At 33.3% G+C, this 21861-nt stretch overlaps 1 protein-coding gene across 1 annotated transcript in view; it reads left to right on the top strand.

Moving 5' to 3' along the window:
• The first annotated feature begins 233 nt into the window (after positions 1 to 233).
• LOC147064202 (ankyrin repeat and BTB/POZ domain-containing protein 2) overlaps positions 234 to 21861 on the top strand; it is a 42466-nt gene continuing 20838 nt past the window's right edge. The window contains exon 1 of the mRNA XM_085958672.1: positions 234 to 808. Coding sequence (XP_085814798.1) covers positions 482 to 808 — 327 coding nt within the window. The 5' untranslated portion in view covers positions 234 to 481. The remainder of the gene's footprint in view (positions 809 to 21861) is intronic.

The raw sequence follows: 21861 nt of genomic DNA, 5'->3' as shown, positions 1-21861 counted from the left end.
TTTCTTTGTCCACAGACCCCCGAACGGATCAAGAGGTGACGTTTCTTACAACGGGGCCAGCCCTGCTCACGACTCGTCCCAAGTCTCCGGACTGAAGCAGACATCGGGTAGCGGAGCAGTCTCAGGCAGGGTCCCGTCAGGACCTCCGCCACAGCCTCCGGCGCCCCTTACCAGGGTCCACACCCCCGCCAACATCGCACAACACCATCGACTATCCAAAGAAATGTGCCTCGTTGCTCAATCAATAACCATCGAACCCAACAGTCCTATCAACACCTTAACTCATGATCATGGAAACGTATCAAAATTGACTTCAGTAGACGATGGAGAAAGACATCGCGAAGGTGCATCACCACATAGTCCTTCGGGATATTCCTTAAGCTTAAACCCTCCTTTAATATCAAGTAATACCTCTGGTTGCGTGAATATATCTAAAAGTAGTCATATTGGGAATCTATCCTCACATGCTCAGCAGCAGAATATGATTCCTGAAAGAGACACTGGCCCTTCAAAGATAGGATCATCTCCGATGAGGACAAGCGGTCAAATCAGTGCTCCGATTAAAAGTGTGACTAGTCCATCGAAACTGACCGTTCAGAGTACTCCGGTTAAAAGTCAGAATCCAATGATCAGTTACGGTCTTGAGAGGAGTATGGCTGTTGGAAGGAAAGAGATTGGAGTGGCGGTGAAAGATTGGAGAGGGGCGATGCAGGTGGTGTCTGGTCAGGATCGGGTGGACCATTCCATTCCTCAACCCCAGCAGCACCATCATATCAACATTGCGCAGGACGTCAGAAGTGGACTACAGGTAAATATCTTTCATAAGTACATAATTTGGAAACTTCAGAAACTTACGTATTACAAAATATGTTTATTTAAAAAAAGGGTACTGAGAGGGGCTTGAACCTGTATCCACTAAATTCCATCCAATGTGTTTTACCAATTAAGCTATCAATCGCATACCTAATCACGATGAAATTGACCAATAACCATGCCACTTAAGTTTTATATTGGTTTGAATCAACGTATAGGTCCAAGGGAATTACGTGATAGTGAAGCATAAGGAACTCACAAAAGTGAAGAAAGCTCAAGGAGGCCTTCATCCAATATTGGATTGAAACAGGCTGATAATGATGATGCTTGACATCATTTACTTACTTTCATTCTTAGGCGCTCCATTTGAGTCTTAGATAAAAATGATCTTTAACTAATTTATTTATAATAAGTGCAAAATTGGTAACTCATACATGTTATGTATAGAGATTTATGAGGTATTTTACAAAATATTGATTGTTTTTATGATAGTATTAAATTTGATACTTAGTTTTATAAAATAAACATTTACAATATATTTACTTGATATACAGATGTTTAACATAAAACACTTTTATTAAAAAAATATATGTTGTGTAAAAAATACAGCTTAGAATAGTCGATTGTCAATTTTCTCTTTCCAGTCAAATTTTTCAATCAACACATTTTTATTTATTTTGTTTCGCTTTTCTGACCTGCTAATTGACAATTTTATCTTTGGACTTAAATTAAAGACCATTTTAAAATAATAATCACATGGCGGATGTTTGTCAACGACACAAAAAAACAAAGACAGTACTTAAACGTCATAATATAGTCTAATATAAAGTCACTGGACGTTATTATTTATTAAAAAAAAATACTCTGTCTTACTGATGGCGTTAACTAAACCGATAAATATTACCTAATAATATTCTGTCTTGTTACTCTATTTTGAGTAGGTACTAGATAATTAATTTCTAATTTGGTTTCCGCTATCAAATCCGAAAATTTAATTCAATAGATATTTTTTGTTGACTGTACAGGTATTTAATGAAATGAAATTAATATATTATTATTAATTACAGTGAGAATTATATTATAGAGTAGCGATTTCCAAACTGGGAGGCGCGGAGTGTTGCAAAGGGAGGCGCGAAAAGTTTAACACAATTAATGTAGCCACAGGTTTGCAATTTGCAAATGCGTAGTTTATAAAACGGCCGCTAGTTATTAATTACATAAAAAAACAGTTCTATAAAAGGTTGTTTGCAAAACCGGTCTGAAAATATGGAGACTAATTTTATAAGACCTCACTTCTATACTCTTGTGAAGCGCGCTGGCTATCTCGTGAAAAAATGAAATACATAAAAGAAAAGAAAGAAATTTGAGGCAAATTTGTTTAGGAACGACAATTTTGCTATTAAACTTGTCTATTTGGTTGAAATTAAAAAAAAAAATGAGCGAATAAATCAATGCAAGGACCACTAATGCATTCACTAATTCAAAAAGACAAAGTGAAGGCATTCATAAAAAATTGGAGCTTTGGAAATCAAAATTATAAAATAAAATAAGTTCGCCATGTGGAAACACTTTTAAATGATTTCTGCGCCAGATGTATTGAAGCAAACAATAATCTATTTCCTGATCTCTTGGGTAGTTTGCTAATGCACTTTTCACATTATTTTATTCATAGTAAAAAAAGTCGCCCGCGGGCTGCTTTATTTCAAGGCTTTTAAATATTTTAAATATATAGTTGTGTGTTGCAATTCAATATGATATCTATATGATGATTGATATACTTAAATGATAACTCCTGTGTATAATTTAGGAAACACTATATTACTATTAGAACACCACACTACCCTTAACCTCAGCGATAGGTAAGTGGGCCTGCCAAAGATCATGGCCTGGGGGCCCGCTTCAGGATGTGTTTTTTTTCATTTTTGTATTAGTAGGTACATTGTTGACTATTTAAAAAGGTGTCTGTATTATTTAATGAAATAAAGGGGGGGAGGCGCCAAGATTAGATTTTTTTTAAAAGGGAGGCGTAGTGACATATAGTTTGGAAACCACTGTTATAGAGAATTAAAAATATATAAGTACAGAGAAACAATAAAAATAATAAAAGAGTAAAACAAAATAAGTGACAAAAGGTGTAAAATTAAACTATACATATTATATTATATATACCATTAAAATAATAATTATAAAACTATTGATTTACTAGGTTTCCCCAAGTATAATATAAAACACCTCCTCCAGTCCCCTGGCTACCTCAAGACTCAAGAGTACCTAAAACAGCGACTACATTACTTATTTGAATTTATATGCTTATTCGCTTGTCTCAGGTACTCAGTTGAACGGTACTCACTTGTTTTATCAATCAAGCGACGAACGATCTCAGCCACTGTCTTTACACCAGACAGTCTCCAGGGTCTCGAAACCCAGAGAACAAATAATTTACTTACTTAGGTGACAGACAGTCGTATTTTTTGGATTTGTTAGATTCAGCCAACAGAGCTTCTGAACCTGACGATTAAACTGATTTATTCAAGTGAAATAGATGTCGCGAGTGTATTCACTACAGTGGCATCTCAAACCATACATACATACCATCCATTCGCTTGCCATCTTGTCGACAGACACCAAGATTCTCCTGCCTTGATGGAACTCCCGACGAAACCAAAGATCTATAGATCAAATTAATATCAGAATAACGAATACGGCCCGTGTCCGGAAATTTGTACGTATGCAGTTCGCCGTATCACACTTCAACGTGAAATGTTGTATTGGAAATATATGGTCGTCTATTACAGACCGTCCAACCTCTTTGGGTCGTATAGTACTGACATAAAATCATATCTAAATAAAACACGGTTCTTGTCGGTTTACAGGACGCCAGCGGCAAACAAATTTTGAAAATAGCCGATATACAGGATTATTTGTTAAGTTAGGGTAGGTTATTGACATGACCCGGCTCACGGCTAGCTCAATAATGCTACCGGGCCGTCACTGAGGAGACTAGTGATGAACTAGGAGAGGTGGATCTCCTTTGTAGTATCACAACTTTTGAATTCCCGAATAAAACTCTCAGCTGGTGTGGTGCCGAATTTATTCAGGTACTAGAGTTCACGGTCACACAATAAGGTTAACTGTCATTGTTCCCGTAATTAAATCTCATTAAAGTATCAGCAAACTATTTATTTGTTCACTATAGGATCTCTGTGAAATCTTTCACAAGTTCCCAAAAGTCACACCTAATTCAGAGAATGTATACGCAGATATTCTTTGGATATTTTTAATTCATGAAATATTTTCCCATAAGAAAGAAAATATAAATTATTCTTTGGTCACACAGTATTAGGTTTATAAAAGAATAGAATTATTTTATTGTTGTTTATAAAGTTTATTTGTGTTCACAGTGTATTTACAAATATTTATTTGTGTTTACAGGCTTGTTTACAAAAAGGATTGCTTAATGTTTACAAATTTATTTACTAAAATTTGTTTTATGTTTATGAATTTGTTTACTAAAATTTATTTTATGGTTATGTTTACTTAATAAAGTTTCAAAAATTTATTTTATAATCCCGAAAAGATTTGTAAAATTTATTATTACAGACTGAGTTTATTAATTTGTTTTTATAAAACAAATCCGATCGCGTAATTTATCCCGATTACGTCACCTCGTAGGATGAGTAATGAAAAATAAAATTACTCCGCGTGTACGTCACTACCGGCAGATACGTGCTATTCGCGCTGCGTTTTAGCGGCCGACGTCACTACCGACAGATACGTGTTATTCGCGCTACGTTTTGCCCGTCGAAGGGGACTTACTGGTACGTATGAATCGCGAATGTACTGAGAACCATGTCTCACAAGCTTGCAGTGAGGACTGCTGCTTGCTGAAGATCGCTGGTGAAGAGTGTAGAAACTAATGATTTTACGGGAAAAGTGGTCGCCTTTTATACCCTTCGGATAGAGGTTTAACAGGAAACAGTCCGTAAGGGATAGCAGATGTATATCTTTCTCTCACGGGATAAATTTACGTATATCTCCCGTTCCTGGCAACTTTCTAATAGAGATATCTTCTAATTTAGTCGGGTTAAATTTACTCTACTTTATTTTCGCAAAATTAAGACTCAATAGGGGTGTTTCAAGCACCCTCTAGAACATGTCCCTTAAATGCGCAGTTAGGATGACGTAAGCAAAATAGTAGATTTTATATGATTTTTCGTGTTCAAACGAAGGGGAAAGTTTCTAGCTTTCCAACGAGGTATCGGAATAAGTATTCGGGTACTAAATAAGGGAATGGCAGTCTTTAAATTTAAAATGTCAAAATGAAAGGTTGACACCCACGTACTAGTCCTTTCCACCACTCTTGGCCTTTTTAGGCCAATAGAATTTTACTAAGTTTTAATAAAACTGTTTGGAGCCGCAGAAACTTTCTCATTCGATATTTACTTTTCGGACGAATATTATTACGAGAAAATACTATAATATTATACTTAACATTTCAACTTAAATATATAAATGCTTAATCCTAACAAGATGTTATACACGAACAGTTACTAACTTATTTAATCTTGCATAGTGATTTTTATATAGTAATTTGAATGTAACCTTGAATCTATTTTTACCTCGCGAGCTAGCACAGCTGGGCCGTGCTTTTGCCAGAAATAGATTTTCTTTAAAGTTCAAGGTTGCGTGAGAATTCGTAATTTTAGTTGTAATATTTGATCCTTTTATTACTTAGGATGTGATTAAGATTTATTATTGTTTATGGGTAGAAACCCATCTATACCAGAACCTTAAGCTTTTCCAATGGTTATTTTTACAATATTCATTATAGTCAGCAAGTTATAGCATTAACAAAATTTATAATTATAATTACGCGTCTATAAATATAGGTACGCGTTTACAGTATTTTTATAACGGTAGTTAGCTTCTACCTTGTATTGATAAAATTAGTATAAAAATTCTTTATTCACAATTATACAATATATAAATTCATAAATATTCAATTTTCTTTTCCAATTTTCATACACTCCCATTATTGCTATAAAAGTTATTGAAGCATGTACTTGCTAAATTTTACGTAAACAATCTCTTCCATAACTTATTTTCTAAGTTTAATGGAGATTTCCCGGAAATTTATATTAAAAAATACATCGCGCTAATATTAAACGACGTGACATTTCGAGGTCTGTGGTCACAGCGTTCCAATTACACTGGAGCACTCTTGATTTTCGGAGGCGAAAATTTTTTACGTAAAATTTTATTACATTTACAAAGAAAAGGTTAACAACATACATTTTACTTCCTAATACTAAACGATTACGCTACTGGTTACCTGTTCATGGTCTCTTTGACCATTTCATTCTTGATTCTTCCATAGTTTAGAACCATGGGACTTATATATCCTGTCTGAACCGTGTCGTGAGGTTGTCGCAAGGCTATTGAGAAGTAGAATTGACTACAAGGCTAGATTTGTATAGTTATGTCGTTAAACCATACTCTGCCACAAACACTAACTGAAGGTCGGCGTTTCTGCTCGTGTCATTATGTTAGGTCAGGTTTTCATTCTTGAATTCATGAATTTTCCCTAAATCGGCTATGAAAATTGAATTAATGTTCATTTTACGGTCATCACTTTCCGATAGAAAGTTCACGGCAAACTGTACTACAGTGAAATGTTTTACGTACAATTTACATGTAACCCCCACGGTCAACTGATCTTCCACAATTTTAATAGAATTTGAATTCGTGATTTTATTTTTATGTAAAAGCTGTGATCTCTTAACCAACCGATCATCTGAAATAAATTTTAATAAACTTACACAGTAAAGAGTAGGCATATAACAGTAGCGAAGGGTGGAGGTAGACTGTTAAGATCCGCCATAAATAGTGCAAATCAAACTTTGTCAGCTATATTTGTTTTTATTCAACTAAGTCTACAATTTACATATTATGGTATTTGTTAGTTTTTAAAAATCAATTAAACCCTGCCTAAACCAAGCCATATTAGTTTTGGTATACTTTGTGCAATACGACAATATTGTGCACACTTTTCATTTATACTTATTTGTTTTCGTTGGATTAAGAATACATGTTCAAAGGTTATGTATGATTTTAGCAATTTTTTATTATGGCTTAGTTTCGCAGGGCTAAATTGAATTTGAAAAACTTAACAACACCGTTTGTAAATTTCAATGAATACAAATACGTATTACTAACAAAGTTAATGTGCACTATTTATGGCTCATCTAACAGCCTACATCCACCCTTCGCCACTAGTATATACTAAAATCTATAGCTGCATTAATTACTTACGTTAATGGTTACTTGTTTTCTCACAGTTAATTTTTAATTCGATTGTTTTTTTTATCAAAAACACATCGCCACTGTTATAAGATCAAGGGCATCCTAGCATGTGTATATATTATTTTTTTATTCTTTTTAAGCGAATTAATGAAATTATTATAATAGAACTTTCACATTCCGTGAGAAGTACTTTCTCAGGAAGTTTTTTTTATTTTTAAATGTGTGGGTAATTCGTAATTCTCATCGAGTTTATTGCCTTGTAGAAAAAAATATGCAAATGAAGTATTATTATTATAAATTTAATAAGGCAAGTGAAGACACAACATTTTTTCTGCTTCCATTCATTTGTTTTCCCTGTCTAATGAAATGACAAGTGAAATCATCAATTATGCTAAAAAAAAACACTTTTTCTCGCATTATTGTTTGATACTTACGATAGACATGTACCTATCTCTTCTTATACCTGTAGCTCGCTCAATTCGGGCGTCAGCTTTTTGGGTTTGACGGAGTATTTTCTGGAATTTCTCTCTATCCTGAGTCGCGTGGAACTGATTCCAAATCAGAATATTCCACCCTATTTAGGGATTGCAATACCGGATGAAAATGTCAATGCCGGTTTTTCGGTATTTCTTATTGAATACCGGTATTGATACTGGTACTTCTTAAAAATTAAAAAAAAACAGAAGTAGGTGCTTATCAATAAAAATATAGCTATTAAAATCATTTAAAAATATTATTTTATAGCAAAAACCTACATACCTACATTTATTATGATTACATTTAAAAATCTGTATTGATCATAATTGTAGAACTAGTGATTTTTTACAAATAATTTGAATATATTGATAATTTCAACAAAAGCCCTCAAAAGTTCATCAAGTGCAAATAAGTCCGGCTGCAGGAAAAGCTTCTTAAATTCAACGCTTGTACAGTCATCAATAATTATAGAATAATTGAACATTTTTGTCACGGATGTTTTCTATTTCGAAATAATATTATGATAATTCATCGCGACAATTACTTATATAAATATATTTGTTGAAATTTGTTTTATTATTTTTTTTCTGTTGGATTCACTCAATATATTTGCATTTTAGTAGCACATAAGTTATAATTCATTTTCAAAAACGTAAACGAGTGTGCTTTCTTAATACCGAATATTCCGGTATTTTGGATTTTTAAAACCGGTATTTCGGTATTGATAAATACTGTAATACCGGTTTTGAAATACCGGTATTGCAATCCCTAACCCTATTCATCGCTATGTCAATTTAAAATTAATGTATTGATCATTAGATTCATTACCGAATAAACCTCACCGAACTACATCCGCATCCACCGTCTCCCATCACCCGCTTTTCAATTCACCATCATTCCATTTGGGCGTTCAGTAAATTTTAAAGACTTTTTTTTAATACACCACTACAACGATTAATTCACTAAATTAACGTGAACGTTAACAATATTATTCACGCAATTTGATAAGCATTTCATGTAAGAACTACTAGCTAAAATTGTCGTAATTAAGTAGGATGCCCGTAGCTTAATTGGAAAAGTACACTGGTGTGAATCCAACGGTTACAGGCTCAAGTCCCGTCGGGTGTCATTTTTTTCTAGTGGGTATATGCATAATATGTTTTCAAATTATGTTTGTTCACAATTTTGTTATTATTAAGCTACGAAAACTCAGCTGAGGCTTATTTATTAATTAAATAGTTCAATGCGTTGGCTGGCCTCCTATCCGCGGCTACGGGTTCGTTTATCGGTGAAGTCACAATATATTCATATTATTTTCTAAAGGCCTGAGTGTTTGTAATTCTTTATCTTCTACTACTAATTACACTATTGTTTCACTACACTAATCGTCATTGCGCCTCATGGCTTGTTGTATTAAATAGTATACCAACCTCATCATCATCAGCCGGGGTCGATTCACTGCTGGACGATGGCCTCCCCATAGCTCTCTCCACTCTTCTCGGTCCCTGGGTTTTTTCTGCCACGTACATCCACCAAACTTTATGAGCAAGTCTATCCAGCGAGTTTTAGGGCGTCTCTGTAGGCCAGTGTTTTCCAAACTTTATGTTACTACGCCTCCCTTTAAAAAAATAATCTAATCTTGGCGCCTCACTCCCCTTTATTTCATTAAATAATACACCTTTTTAAATAGTCAACAATGTACTGATACAAAAATGAAAAAAAAAATATATAAAAATAAACAAGGTTTTTACTACGTGTATTATATTCATTTTTAAATTAATTTGTTTTTCATGCGATGAATGCGCTTGTTTATTAGCACAATCAATTTAAATAGTAGTCAATCCAAATTCAACATCGTCCAGTGTAGGCGATAGTGCCCCTGAGTACCACTGTATGACGGCATTTGTCCAGCTGTTTAGCCCATTATATACTATTGGTTTATTTTTTGTCTTTCACCCTGTCACGACCCAGCATTGGGGCATAGGGCAAGCACAAGTTCGATCCATCACCAACTCTTGCGACACCCGTCATGCCTGACCTGCAGCGCGTAGATCGCTTCTGTAGCACCGCTGCAGGGTGAGGGAGGGCCGGCCACGACGACAGAACCTTGAGGCTGCGCCAGAATGGTACGAACTATCGCACTCTTTGGCGGCGTCCGGAACACATGTCCCAGCCATGTAAAACATCTCTTCGTGATTACCTCAATCACCGAAGACTGCGGTGTCCGTTCACGAACTCGGGTATTTGTAACGCGGTCGTACCAATGTACCCCTAATAGTCGGCGGAGACATCGATTCTCAAAGCTCAAAAGCCAAGACATTTGAAGTTTAGTAAGATGTTTATTATGAAAACAAGTACATATCTCGAAAACTTGATTTTTTTTTGGATTCCTCGTGTGCTTAAGGGGGGACGTGCGCCGCATAGGTCAAGATGGAGGTTTTATGCTATTTTCAAAGCATGATCCTGGACATTCCTTAAACGTTTTAAATAATCTATTTATATAATTTTAAAGCCTTATTATCCTTTATATTTATTTTAAACATTTGATGACTGCATAAAGTATTTTTATAACATAAAATAGTATTCTTTTAAACCTCTCGATCTAATGTTTTAGAATATAGTCATATTTCAGTACATCCATGTGCAGTGGTGTTAAGATTTTTTATATTTATTAATTTTTAAAAGAATTTATAAAACCATTAGTAAAATTTATCTCGACATTATTATAGTGAAATATTTACGATAAAAAATTATATTGATAATCTCTGTGATCCCAAATTTGACAAGAATTAGGCATTTTATTATTCAAAAAATGGGCAAGATTTACACATTTTAAGATAATTATAAAGATACTGATTATAAGCTATGTCTTTCACCATTCAAATGTGATAAATATTCTTCGAATAATGTTTGCTTTAAAATAATTATTGACCTAAGAATAAGGTACTATATTTTTGAAATACGCCATTTCTATTGGCATTTTCCAGTGGCTAAGCTACAACATACGGCCGTAGCCATAAATTGATAAATGATAAATCAAGTAGGGAGTAAGATCATGGTAACGCACGTGTTTGAACATCTACCGTTTTTAAAAAAAATATTTCTTTTTCAGTTTTTCAGTCAGACTATATTCTAAAACATTAGAGCGAGAGGTTTAAAACAATACTATTTTATGTAATAAAAATACTGTTTAAAATAAATATAAAGGATAATAAGGCTTCAAAATTATATAAATAGATTATCTACAACGTTTAAGGAATATCCAGGGTTATGCTCTGAAAATAGCATAAAACCTCCATTTCCTACGCTGAGCGTGTGGGCCGTTAACAATAAAATTTTGAGAAATGTATTCATTGTTTGTTCAGCACTTAGTTTTGTGAGCTATTATTTCGTTTGGTCAATCCAACCTATTGAAATAGTAATAGTATTAGAGTTGTATACACAACTTACTATTGCAGTTTCTTTTATCGGGTTACGAGAAGAAATTAAAGGTCAAACGTTTAAAATAAAAAAATATCCGTTTGCAATTTTCATTAATTAACTGAAGGCCACATATGTATATTGTGTAGAAAGGTGTGTTTAAAATGATCTGATTGCTTTATCAGCAAACACGGTACCTGCTGATGATCGTTTCATCTAATAACTATGTTGTTTTAACATTATAATCGTACAAAGCAATTAGATATAAAAAAACATAAATAATTTTAACTTTCTCGGCTGATAAAAAACGTGTTCAAATTTAGATTCACGAGATAAAGCCAAGATTCTATGTTATTTCACCTTGTGCGATTCAATTATTAACAGGCTTGTCAAGTCGTGAGAAAATGAGAAAAGCGTCTTTATTTTCACATTCATAATTAGAATTAGTTCAAACTGTTTTAACAATGTTTTTAGAAATGCAATTGAATCATTTGTATAGAAAAACATAAGCTCAGTTTCTTTAATAAAAGTGTACGAGTATAATACAATAAATTATTTTCGTGTTGGTAGGTATTTATTATACTGTTCCGATAAGCCGACTCTCATATCTAAACTCGTCTCATCGTGTCGAATACGTTGATGTGACGTCATCGCTATAAATGGATCTTCGTACACTACTGGAATAAAACCAGGGAACTCAGAAATAATGGAAACTGAAATACATAACGGATAAGGCGACACCAGGTAACCGACTCGAGTAAGTAAGAATCCGTGTTAAACTTACACACGTGTCAAGAATACGTTTTACGTCGAATACTGAAAACTGCTCTCGGTTTATGCATTTACGCTCATTGAAGTTGGTGTATTACACATACTATTGCACGTGCATAATGCGTGCTTCATTTTCGTAGGACACTCACACATTCAAAAGCCTGCTTCAACATGCGGCGTATTGAATATAGCTTACCGGTATTATATTTATGACGCCCACGGTGGCCGCGCGGCATAAGCGTTGGACTATCATGCCGTGGGTCCCAGGTTCGAATCCTGGGTCTGGCAAGTACACATATTGTTTTTCAATATGTGTGTGAGTCAGGGTATGGACCTAATAGGTTGAGCAAGTGGCTGACATCCATTTCTCGTAAAAAAATCTGTTAATACAAACCTCTACTCTGTGGAGGCCCATATGATCCTATTAGGATCGGACATGGTCGAAAAAAAAATATATATATTTATTATCTGCTCTGTGAATAAAACATTTTAGTTTGAAAAAAACATCTGGAGGCACATGCAACTATTTTCACCCGACATGCAGCGCAGGTATAATCCCGAAATGTCGCACTTCGTCATTCATTTTGGCTTGCCGAGTGACGTCACTGTCCTCGCACGGCCTAAGAAAGTTACATGTTGCGCTCAGTTTTGATTTATGACTATTATCCCAATCGAGATGATTTTCAATGTGCGACTGGGCTAAGGCGTTGCGGTTACCAAATTGTATGACGATATTTCAATGGACTGTATATTTGGATGTTGAGTTTGTATGGGTAGGGTGAACTTAGGAACTTTAGGTACTAACTTTTAGGATGTACCTAGTGAGCAGTGGAAGAGCACTCCTGGATTCTGGGTTACTCACTCGCACACCTATTAGTTCAAGGTACTAAATGTAAAGTTTATTGTATATTTTTCATAGTACATATTAATTTAAAATTTAAATAATAAAAAATTAGCAACATTTCAATGCCCTGTGTCTAATCCCGGTATCTAAAATTGTAACCGGGATTGCAGTCCCTGATTTCAAATATTTTAATTCATAATATTTTTTTTCAAATTTCCTTTCATTTTTAAACAGTCTGATATTTTAAATCTCTTTGTGAATGAATTTATGTACCTCACCTTGGTGAACATATTATTTTATGTCAATTAAATCCAGCATTCATCGTCATGCTGTGAAACCCTATTTATAATTTGAAGGGCATGATTAATATAATATGTATACACATAATTCGAAAATACATCAGCGAAATATATAACCACTAGATTTTTAAAACAATACGACGAATAGCAGGATTCGAACCCACCCCTCTGCTATTCGCGTCCATGTGCTCTACCTACTAAGCTATGTACATCCTATTTAATTGCGACGATATTAACTGGTAGTTTTTACAATACTCTCAGAAGTGCTTTCTAAATTGTATTATTTTTTTAGCAGCCAGCTTTAAGTATGTTTAATAAAAGAATGTTACATTCTTAAATCGTATTATTCGTTGAATAAAAAATAGTTTATTAATATATAATAGGTATGTAGTCATCGAATGAGTAAAGTGGTCAAATAAATGCGTTGTGAGGGCACGCGCCTAGATCCAACATTATTTGGTCTATCTTATTTGTTTGAAATTATTTGTTTCTGGATTTTCATTCACACTTTGATTTACAACATCGACATTTTCAGCAGTACGTTAACGTTTTTGACGGGTTGGATTCTTGACATCACAAACATTACTATTTGACTTTTCCAACTAAATTACGAATAGTAAGCTCTGTATGTCGTTTATTTTGACCATACATTTCACATAATGTCAGTAACGTAACTCAAATAGATTTATTATTGTAGTAATAATTTTTTGACAATTTGTATACGCTGTACAACTGTACATCGTTCCATGATGATTAACAAAACAATACTGAACACAAATGTCAATTTTGGTGGGAATCAGAATAAAAATGACTGCTAAGACGTTTCAAAAATAATTTTTAGTATGTACTAATTTTGATTATATTCTCTTATATATTCTCTCTTATATATTCTCTTATATATTATAGTCTCTACATAGTATGTGTTATTGGTAAAGCAATTGACTATTATGTGGGTCTATTCTATACTTATCGAACACTAAATTGATAAATAGTATCAAACTTAGGGTAGGTTTGTATCAAAATATTAGCACTTATTGTAACAATTACACGAAGCTGGTTTTTATTGTTGCAATAAGTGCGATAATTTAACAGCAGCAAGATAGGTGCTGTTAAAATAAAGCAATTATTGCAACAATAAAAACCAACTTCGTGTAATTGTTACAATAAGTGCTAATATTTTGATACAATCCTACCCTAAGTTTGATAATATTTATCACTTTATCACTTTAGCGGTCGATAAGCATAGAATAGACCCAATGGAGTGATAATTGGTTTTTAAAAATATGTTAACAATCATACTTACTCGTACCTTGAATTGGAAGAGTGTATCTGAAATAATTACAAGATAAAAAGAACTTTTTATATAAAACTTTTTTTTTAATTTTCTGTTGAATCATAATAATAAACTTGACAATTCTATCTATTAATAAATACTTTTTTTGTACTTGATAGAAATACTGAATAAATACAGAATACTGAAATGTCATTTTGACATTTCATATTGATTTCCATAGTAACGCATATTAATAATTTAGTTGCTAGGACCCCCTTAGCAACCAACAATAGTGTTTTACTTTATACGATTTTTTTCAAAAGGGGGGACATGCTAGTCGAAGGTCAAAATTGAGTTTTTATTGTATTTTCAAACCATGATCCTGGACACTCCTTAAACGTTGTAGATAATCAATTTATATAATTTTGAAGCCTTATTATCCTTTATAGTTATTTTAAACATTTGATGACTGCATAAAGTATTTTTGTTACATAAAATAGTATTCTTTTAAACTTCTCGCTCTAATGTTTTCGAATATAGTCATATTTCGGTACATAACTGTGCAGTGGTGTTAAGATTTTTTACATTTATTAATTTTTAAACGCATTTATAACACCATTAGTATAATTTATTATGAGATAATTTTTGTAAAATATTCACGATAAAAAAATATATTGATAATCTCTGTGATCCCAAATTTGACAAGAATTAGGCATTTTATTATTCAAAAAATCGGCAAGATTAACACATTTGAAGATAATTCTAAAGATACTTATTATAAGCTATGTTTTTGACCATTCAAGTGTGATAAACATCTTATGAATAATGATTGCTTTATAATAATTATTGACCTAAGAATAAGGTAGTGTTTTTTTGAAATACGCCATTTCTTTTGTCATTCCCCAGTGGTTAAGCTACAACATACGGCCGTAGCCATAAATTGACAAACTATAATTAAAGTAGGGAGTAAAATTATGTTAACGCGCGTGTTTGAACATGTACCTAACCGAATTTTTTTTTATTTTTTTTTAACGGTACATGTTCAAACACGCGCGTCAATATCATTTTACTCCCTACTTCAATTATAGTTTGTCAATTTATGGCTACGGCCGTATGTTGTAGCTTAACCACTGGGGAATGACAAAAGAAATGGCGTATTTCAAAAAAACACTACCTTATTCTTAGGTCAATAATTATTATAAAGCAATCATTATTCATGAGATGTTTATCACACTTGAATGGTCAAAAACATAGCTTATAATAGGTATCTTTAGAATCATCTTCAAATGTGTTAATCTTGCCGATTTTTTGAATAATAAAATGCCTAATTCTTGTCAAATTTGGGATCACAGAGATTATCAATATAATTTTTTATCGTGAATATTTTACAAAAATTATCTCGTAATAAATTATACTAATGGTTTTATAAATGCGTTTAAAAATTAATAAATGTAAAAAATCTTAACACCACTGCACAGTTATGTACCGAAATATGACTATATTCTAAAACATTAGAGCGATAGGTTTAAAAGAACACTATTTTATGTAACAAAAACACTTTATGCAGTCATCAAATGTTTAAAATAACTATAAAGGATAATAAGGCTTCAAAATTATATAAATAGATTATCTACAACGTTTAAGGAGTGTCCAGGATCATGGTTTGAAAATACAATAAAAACTCAATTTTGACATACGACGAGCACGTGGGCCGTTAAAAGAATGCATTGTCATCGTGTTCTGATATATTCTAAAAGTTTCAAATGTCTAGCTAGTCGGGATGTTAGTTAAAAATCTTTAATCTTCAAATACAAATCTTGGACAAACAAGAAAAAATTTGTACTGGACAAACAAGAATACGAGCTAATAAAAACGTGGTAAAATAGGTGTTATTACCAATTTAAATAATATTTTCACAAACTATGTACTTGCGAAGTGTTTCTAATACATCGATAGGTATAATCAGTCGTGACTGATTATTGAATAGGTCAAATAGGTGTTCATTTAAGCTGCATTGAGAATTTACTATTGCTCAATTCTAGCAACATTTTTTTAAATGATTTATTATTAATGTCTTCCTAATGATTGACTATTAGTGTCAATTATACAGTGTCTCTCAATTTATTTTATAAGGAACTGCTAGACAATGTGTAAACGACATGTAAACATAAAACATTTTCTTTTGAAAAAATAAATAAAATAAACTATTTGATTGCATCGCATGACGCCGTGATTTGTCTTCTTCACTGAATACTGAATACAGTAATTATAGTTATGTAAATAATAAAAATGACGGAAAAATCTTACGATGATGTTGAATTAAAAAAATATATTATTAGAGGGTTAACAACCCAGGGTGGCTCTTAACCTCAGCCGAAAGCTTCCTCTATCTGCCCATATCTTGAGCCAGTATCTGCACCGGGCCTCTATTATCCTTGTTGATACCGTCCAACTTTCGACGTTTAACTAAGTCGATCTGCGACCGTCCGGCTTACTATCCATCCCTTTAGCTAGGTGTTTCGGCACTGCACATACATTATTGCTAGATCGGAGTGTACAATGTTAAACGGATTTGAATATTCATTAATTGTAAGAGGTAGTAGAGCTCCAGTTTATGTTTTATACGCCATGTTTAATGCATAAGGGATTGACAGATTTTAAGGCCCTCACGATAAGAAATAAAATAAAAGCCATAAATTCTAATTACCAAAGTACCTAGTAAAAATATTAATGTATATCGTTCTTAGAACAACATCATACTAAAAATATTTGTAACTGTAGGTGACAATAATACTAGTACTTACTTAGGCGGCTCTCGTGGTGCAGTGGATAAGGCGCTGGCCTTCCACCTGAGAGTTCTGGGTTCGATTCCCGGTCATGACAAAAACATTATTGTGTTTTTCTCAAAGCCTGGGTGTTTGTGATGGTTCAAAATTACTAACAACCACCTTGTACGAAAAAACAAGGACATGGTTATTAATAATTCTAAAAAAAATAAATATTAGTACTTAATACTTAGTTATATGTGTTTTGCGTAAAACTGCGTATATGTTTGAGTGGTTATGTTACAGGCCACTTTGATGTTAGTTGCAGTGATTTTGTTATGCTTTGAGTAATATTTTATACTCAATTTGTGTCAAATATGCATCTTCTAAAGATTTTCGTATAAATTAATAATTGTATGTAGTAATCGACTCTTAGCGAAATTCCGCCCTTCGGCAGGCTAATAATAACTCATTTGGTAGGTACCTACCAACCCTGTTTCTTAATTTCTTGTCGGACATTTTAATCGTCCCTTCATCTGCCGACCTATAGAATGTGCTATCCCTAAGCAGTGCATAAACTTGGCTTGTCAGGCTTATCAGGCACCAATAGCGAGGGCTATGGGGTTGGTCAATGCACTCCCTAAATACGTAGACGTTTGTAGTGATGCGCGATGTATTTTGTTTTTAAAATTCTATTTTATTATTTAATTTATATTTTTATTGAATTATTTTTGGCTTGTTTTTTATATACTAACTTGATTTACCTGTTTTTTTCATTCTAAATGTCATGTTTTGAACGTCTTCAATTAATAATATGTTATGTACACAATATTTTTTTTTATAAATACATTTCCCATCCTGGTGATGCCACTGGTTTAAGTTGTTTCGACGCCACCTTTTAAATCTTCTAACAAATTAACAAGTCTTCAAATGACGCAATTGATGCGTCATTTGCGTCATAGAAAATCGCCGCCGCATTTGTCTACTTCTAGTATGGAGCCATATACCCTACACAGCACATTTCTTTCACCTACACTCTCATCGGCCACGGCAATCCAAATCAAACAATCCAACCCGTTAAATAAACATAATATTATAGAATTAAAATAAACGTATTTGTAAAAGAGATATTAAATTAACAGGTCATATGAGTCAACTAATTGATGAGTTTTCTTTCGCGTTGATCTATTCGGCAATGGCTGGTTTATCATTATTTCTATGAAAATTTTGTAACGCAACTCATATCAATCATTCAATAAACATATATAATGATGTACATACTTCACATCTGATGTAATCATCTCCAAGTTTCGGTTATATGAAAAGAAATACATATCTAGAAAGGCAATTTACAATGACTCGCGACACTAGTTTGAAAAATGATGCGGTAATAAATTAACACTTTCATCTTTATAACAATAATTAATAATGATTAGGTAGTATTATTTATGACTATTTCCTAATCTTTTTCTACGATTATACGAATAGTATGTAATATATTCAACGAAGAAAACACAAATTCAGGCATTGAGTTATCATCGAGGAGTCACCATTTGCTAATTTCGCATACCTACACACAGGTGGCGGCCGATGTTTTGTTTCTTTAGGCATAAAGTCCACTAAATCAGGCTTACGGGGCGCTCGCGCATTTTCTATGTGAATCATCGAAAATACAACGTAATCAAATACGCCAGCGCACACTGGATTTGACGACGCACTGTGACCGCCTGCCCCATGAGTCACCGTTTTTGGCTTCTCAGCGATACGAATTAACGAAAATACAACGTAGTCCATTCATTGAACACGGCAAGCAAAATCACGCTCCTCGAAGCGTCGTCGATAGACGGGCAAGAAGCCATTATTTAAGAACAGTGAACTCTTTGTTTAGTTATTGCGTGTCCGATATTAATTACAAGCCCCGAGAAATTTAATAATATTTTTATTGCTGTGTTATGAGAGACGCTGATAATAATAATTATTTTGTGCTCCTTGAGCCCCTTATTACATAGGTGAAGGGTAATGCGCGGGTGGGAGGGGGCCTACTCAGTAGTGAGCGCACCGAACGCTTTTTTGGTGGGTTTTATGCCTTAGATGTTCTAAAAGTAAACTAAACGGGTTAGAATAAACACAGAAATATATTCGTAATACGTCAGAATTACCTGCATTCGTACTTACACTGATAATTGAATTTACGAATTGTATCTTGAGCGGCCAAGTTAGAATCCTGGTTCTGGCAAATACACATATTGTTTTTCAATTCGTGTTTGAGTCAGAGTATGGACCTAATAGGTTGGGTCATAAATGTAAGTTGTACGTAAAACATTTCACCGTGGCACAGTTCGCTGTAAGCTTTCTTATCGGAAAGAGATGACCGTACGTATACTATACGGTCTCCAATTTTATTAGATTCAATATGAACATTAATTCAATTTTCATAGCTGATTTTGGCAAAATTCGTGAATTCAAGAATGAAAACTTAACCTAACCTAACAAATAATCCAGTATATCGGCTATTTTAAAAAAAATTGTTAGCTGCTGGCTTTCTGTAAAGTGTGAACCGACAAGAACCGTGTTTTATTTAGACATGTATATTATGTCACTACTACATGACCCAAAGAGGTATGACAGTCTTTAATATACGGCCATATATTAAAGACCGTCAAACCTCTTTGAATAGAATTGAATCTCTCAAAATAGCGCCGCAGCCGACTTTTTTATAATAATATATTAGAGCAAATTTGTGGTGTGTGTTTATCTCATTTAACTGTTGATCCACCATGCAGGGTCCTCCAGGCTAGATCCCTCTCAGGCAGCCCCCCTCTTGTGGGGGCCATGATCATAAGACATGGTATATAAAAAATCAATCTTTTGATAAATTTATCAGTAATTATATAATATCGATAGCCCGCAACTTCGCCTGCGTGAAATACGTAATAAAAAGTATTAAATATACACAGAATAGAGAAATAGACATCAGTTGGATTTAAGGGCGGGCTCTTCTAGCCGCACCCCTCCGCCGCTACCATCCGACCACTTTACCTATTCATGATTCAATTGTATTATGAATTTCGACTAATCCCGTGCGTTCAACAACGGTTGGATGTAGGCGCGCGCACCTGACCGCTGTATATAATCTCATGATTTGTTTAAAATGCGTTATTTTCGAGAAAAGATGGAGCTAGTAAATTAGTAAGTACACCAATAATCATGGAAATAGTCTAAATATCTCAATAAAGACGTAAATATTACGAAATCACAGATAGAAACTTAAATGCTATTATTAGTATTGAAACTAATTTTGTGTTGTCACATTTTTTAAAGTAAGTATGCTTTATACGGTATGAATTTTAAATTATAATTAGATGGATTAGTTGGACATTTAAAATAATTATGTAATATTTACTGACTGATTTTGACGTTTCGCGTAAGTAAGGTGATCGGAGCCGCCCGTTTGGTATGGAGCAGTGTGCAACTAACTTCACGTAATATACCTAACCAGAGTGATAAATAAATAATAGTACGTTTTGTGTGCATATTATGCACTTTCAATGCACTCTATAATAAAACTCGCTTTTTTACGAATCAATGATCAACAGTTTAGCAAGGGTACCTGTTACCTGCATGAAAATATTTTCCCTAATGGTAATATATGGTTAGCACTTTTAAAAAAAATGTATAATATTCGTAATGCATCAGTGCCGTACTCCGGTACTCGGATGGGCATACAGTATTGTATAACAAAATAATATAGCCTAGTTAATAACTTAACTGACCAACTTGATAATATTATGTTCATAACATCTAGTTAGGTAGGTACACGTTCAATAAAAATCTGGTTATATTACAACATTCATTCAAGTTTTTGTTAGAAAACTGCAATGATTGCAGTTTATTATTAATAAAATCACATGCAGTTGTGTCGAAAAGAAAGGTTACATAATATTGTAATTCTATGTATTAAATTCATTATGCGAGGTGAGCTGTCTTACAAGAAAGGGATGGCCGTATAGCATTGCAGACAGTAATGTTCCAAGTTTATTAGATTCAATAAGAACATTAATTTGATATTGATAGGTACCACTTGTTAATTAGGAGAATCTACCAGAATTTTATATAAATTGATACCACATTTCAATAGGGAAACAACTAAAAAAACCTTGTTCCAAGATAATGGCGTTTGATTTTCTTGCAGAAATTCTCAGTTGAATGCCTTGATTTTGAGTAAAATGTATGTTTTTTATATTTAGTTTAGTGGAATTCACCAATGCACAATGAAATTTTAATATTTAATAAGGAAATAGCACAGAAATTCCAGTAAATAACTGAATTAATGATTAATCTCAGAAAGGGTTATTCGATTTTATGATACATTGAAGAAATTTTTGACTCTTTTTTTGCTGGATTGTAAAGGAGAAGACCTTTCCACATCAAATGGCATTCATTATTAACTCAAATCTTGAAATTTTGAGTTGTATCCTTATTGAAATGGGGTAGGTATCGAAATATAGGTATCCGATATGATTGTATTTTCTTTTACTTACCTATCCACTTTACATAGCAGACTAAGATAAACTTTTCATAAAACATGCAATAATAAACGGAATGATTCCTATATAGTATATAGTATATAAAATAATAAAATTTACAAGTTTTTTAATACTTCTAAGAATGAAACGCGCATTCAATATCGGTAGTATTCGAAGACAGAAGCTTTTTATTTCTTTAGCTCTATGGCCTAACCGTCATAAAGTAATAAATCCATGGCGACTGGCTTTCACATTTCTATCTTAGATGTGACTTTGTCAGACCAGTAGGTTTCGTCGATACTTTTATATCAAGTCTTATACCTCTCTATATTTTTAGTGTTTTAAACTGGGAGATGGTGAATAAAAATGT

This window comes from Rhyacophila brunnea, unplaced genomic scaffold, assembly GCF_057557595.1.
Source record: "Rhyacophila brunnea isolate RB1 unplaced genomic scaffold, BYU_Rbru_1.0 scaffold_8, whole genome shotgun sequence".
Lineage (NCBI taxonomy): Eukaryota > Metazoa > Arthropoda > Insecta > Trichoptera > Rhyacophilidae > Rhyacophila > Rhyacophila brunnea.
The sequence above is the reverse complement of the archived record's forward strand: the minus strand, read 5'-3'. Positions and strand labels throughout refer to the sequence as shown.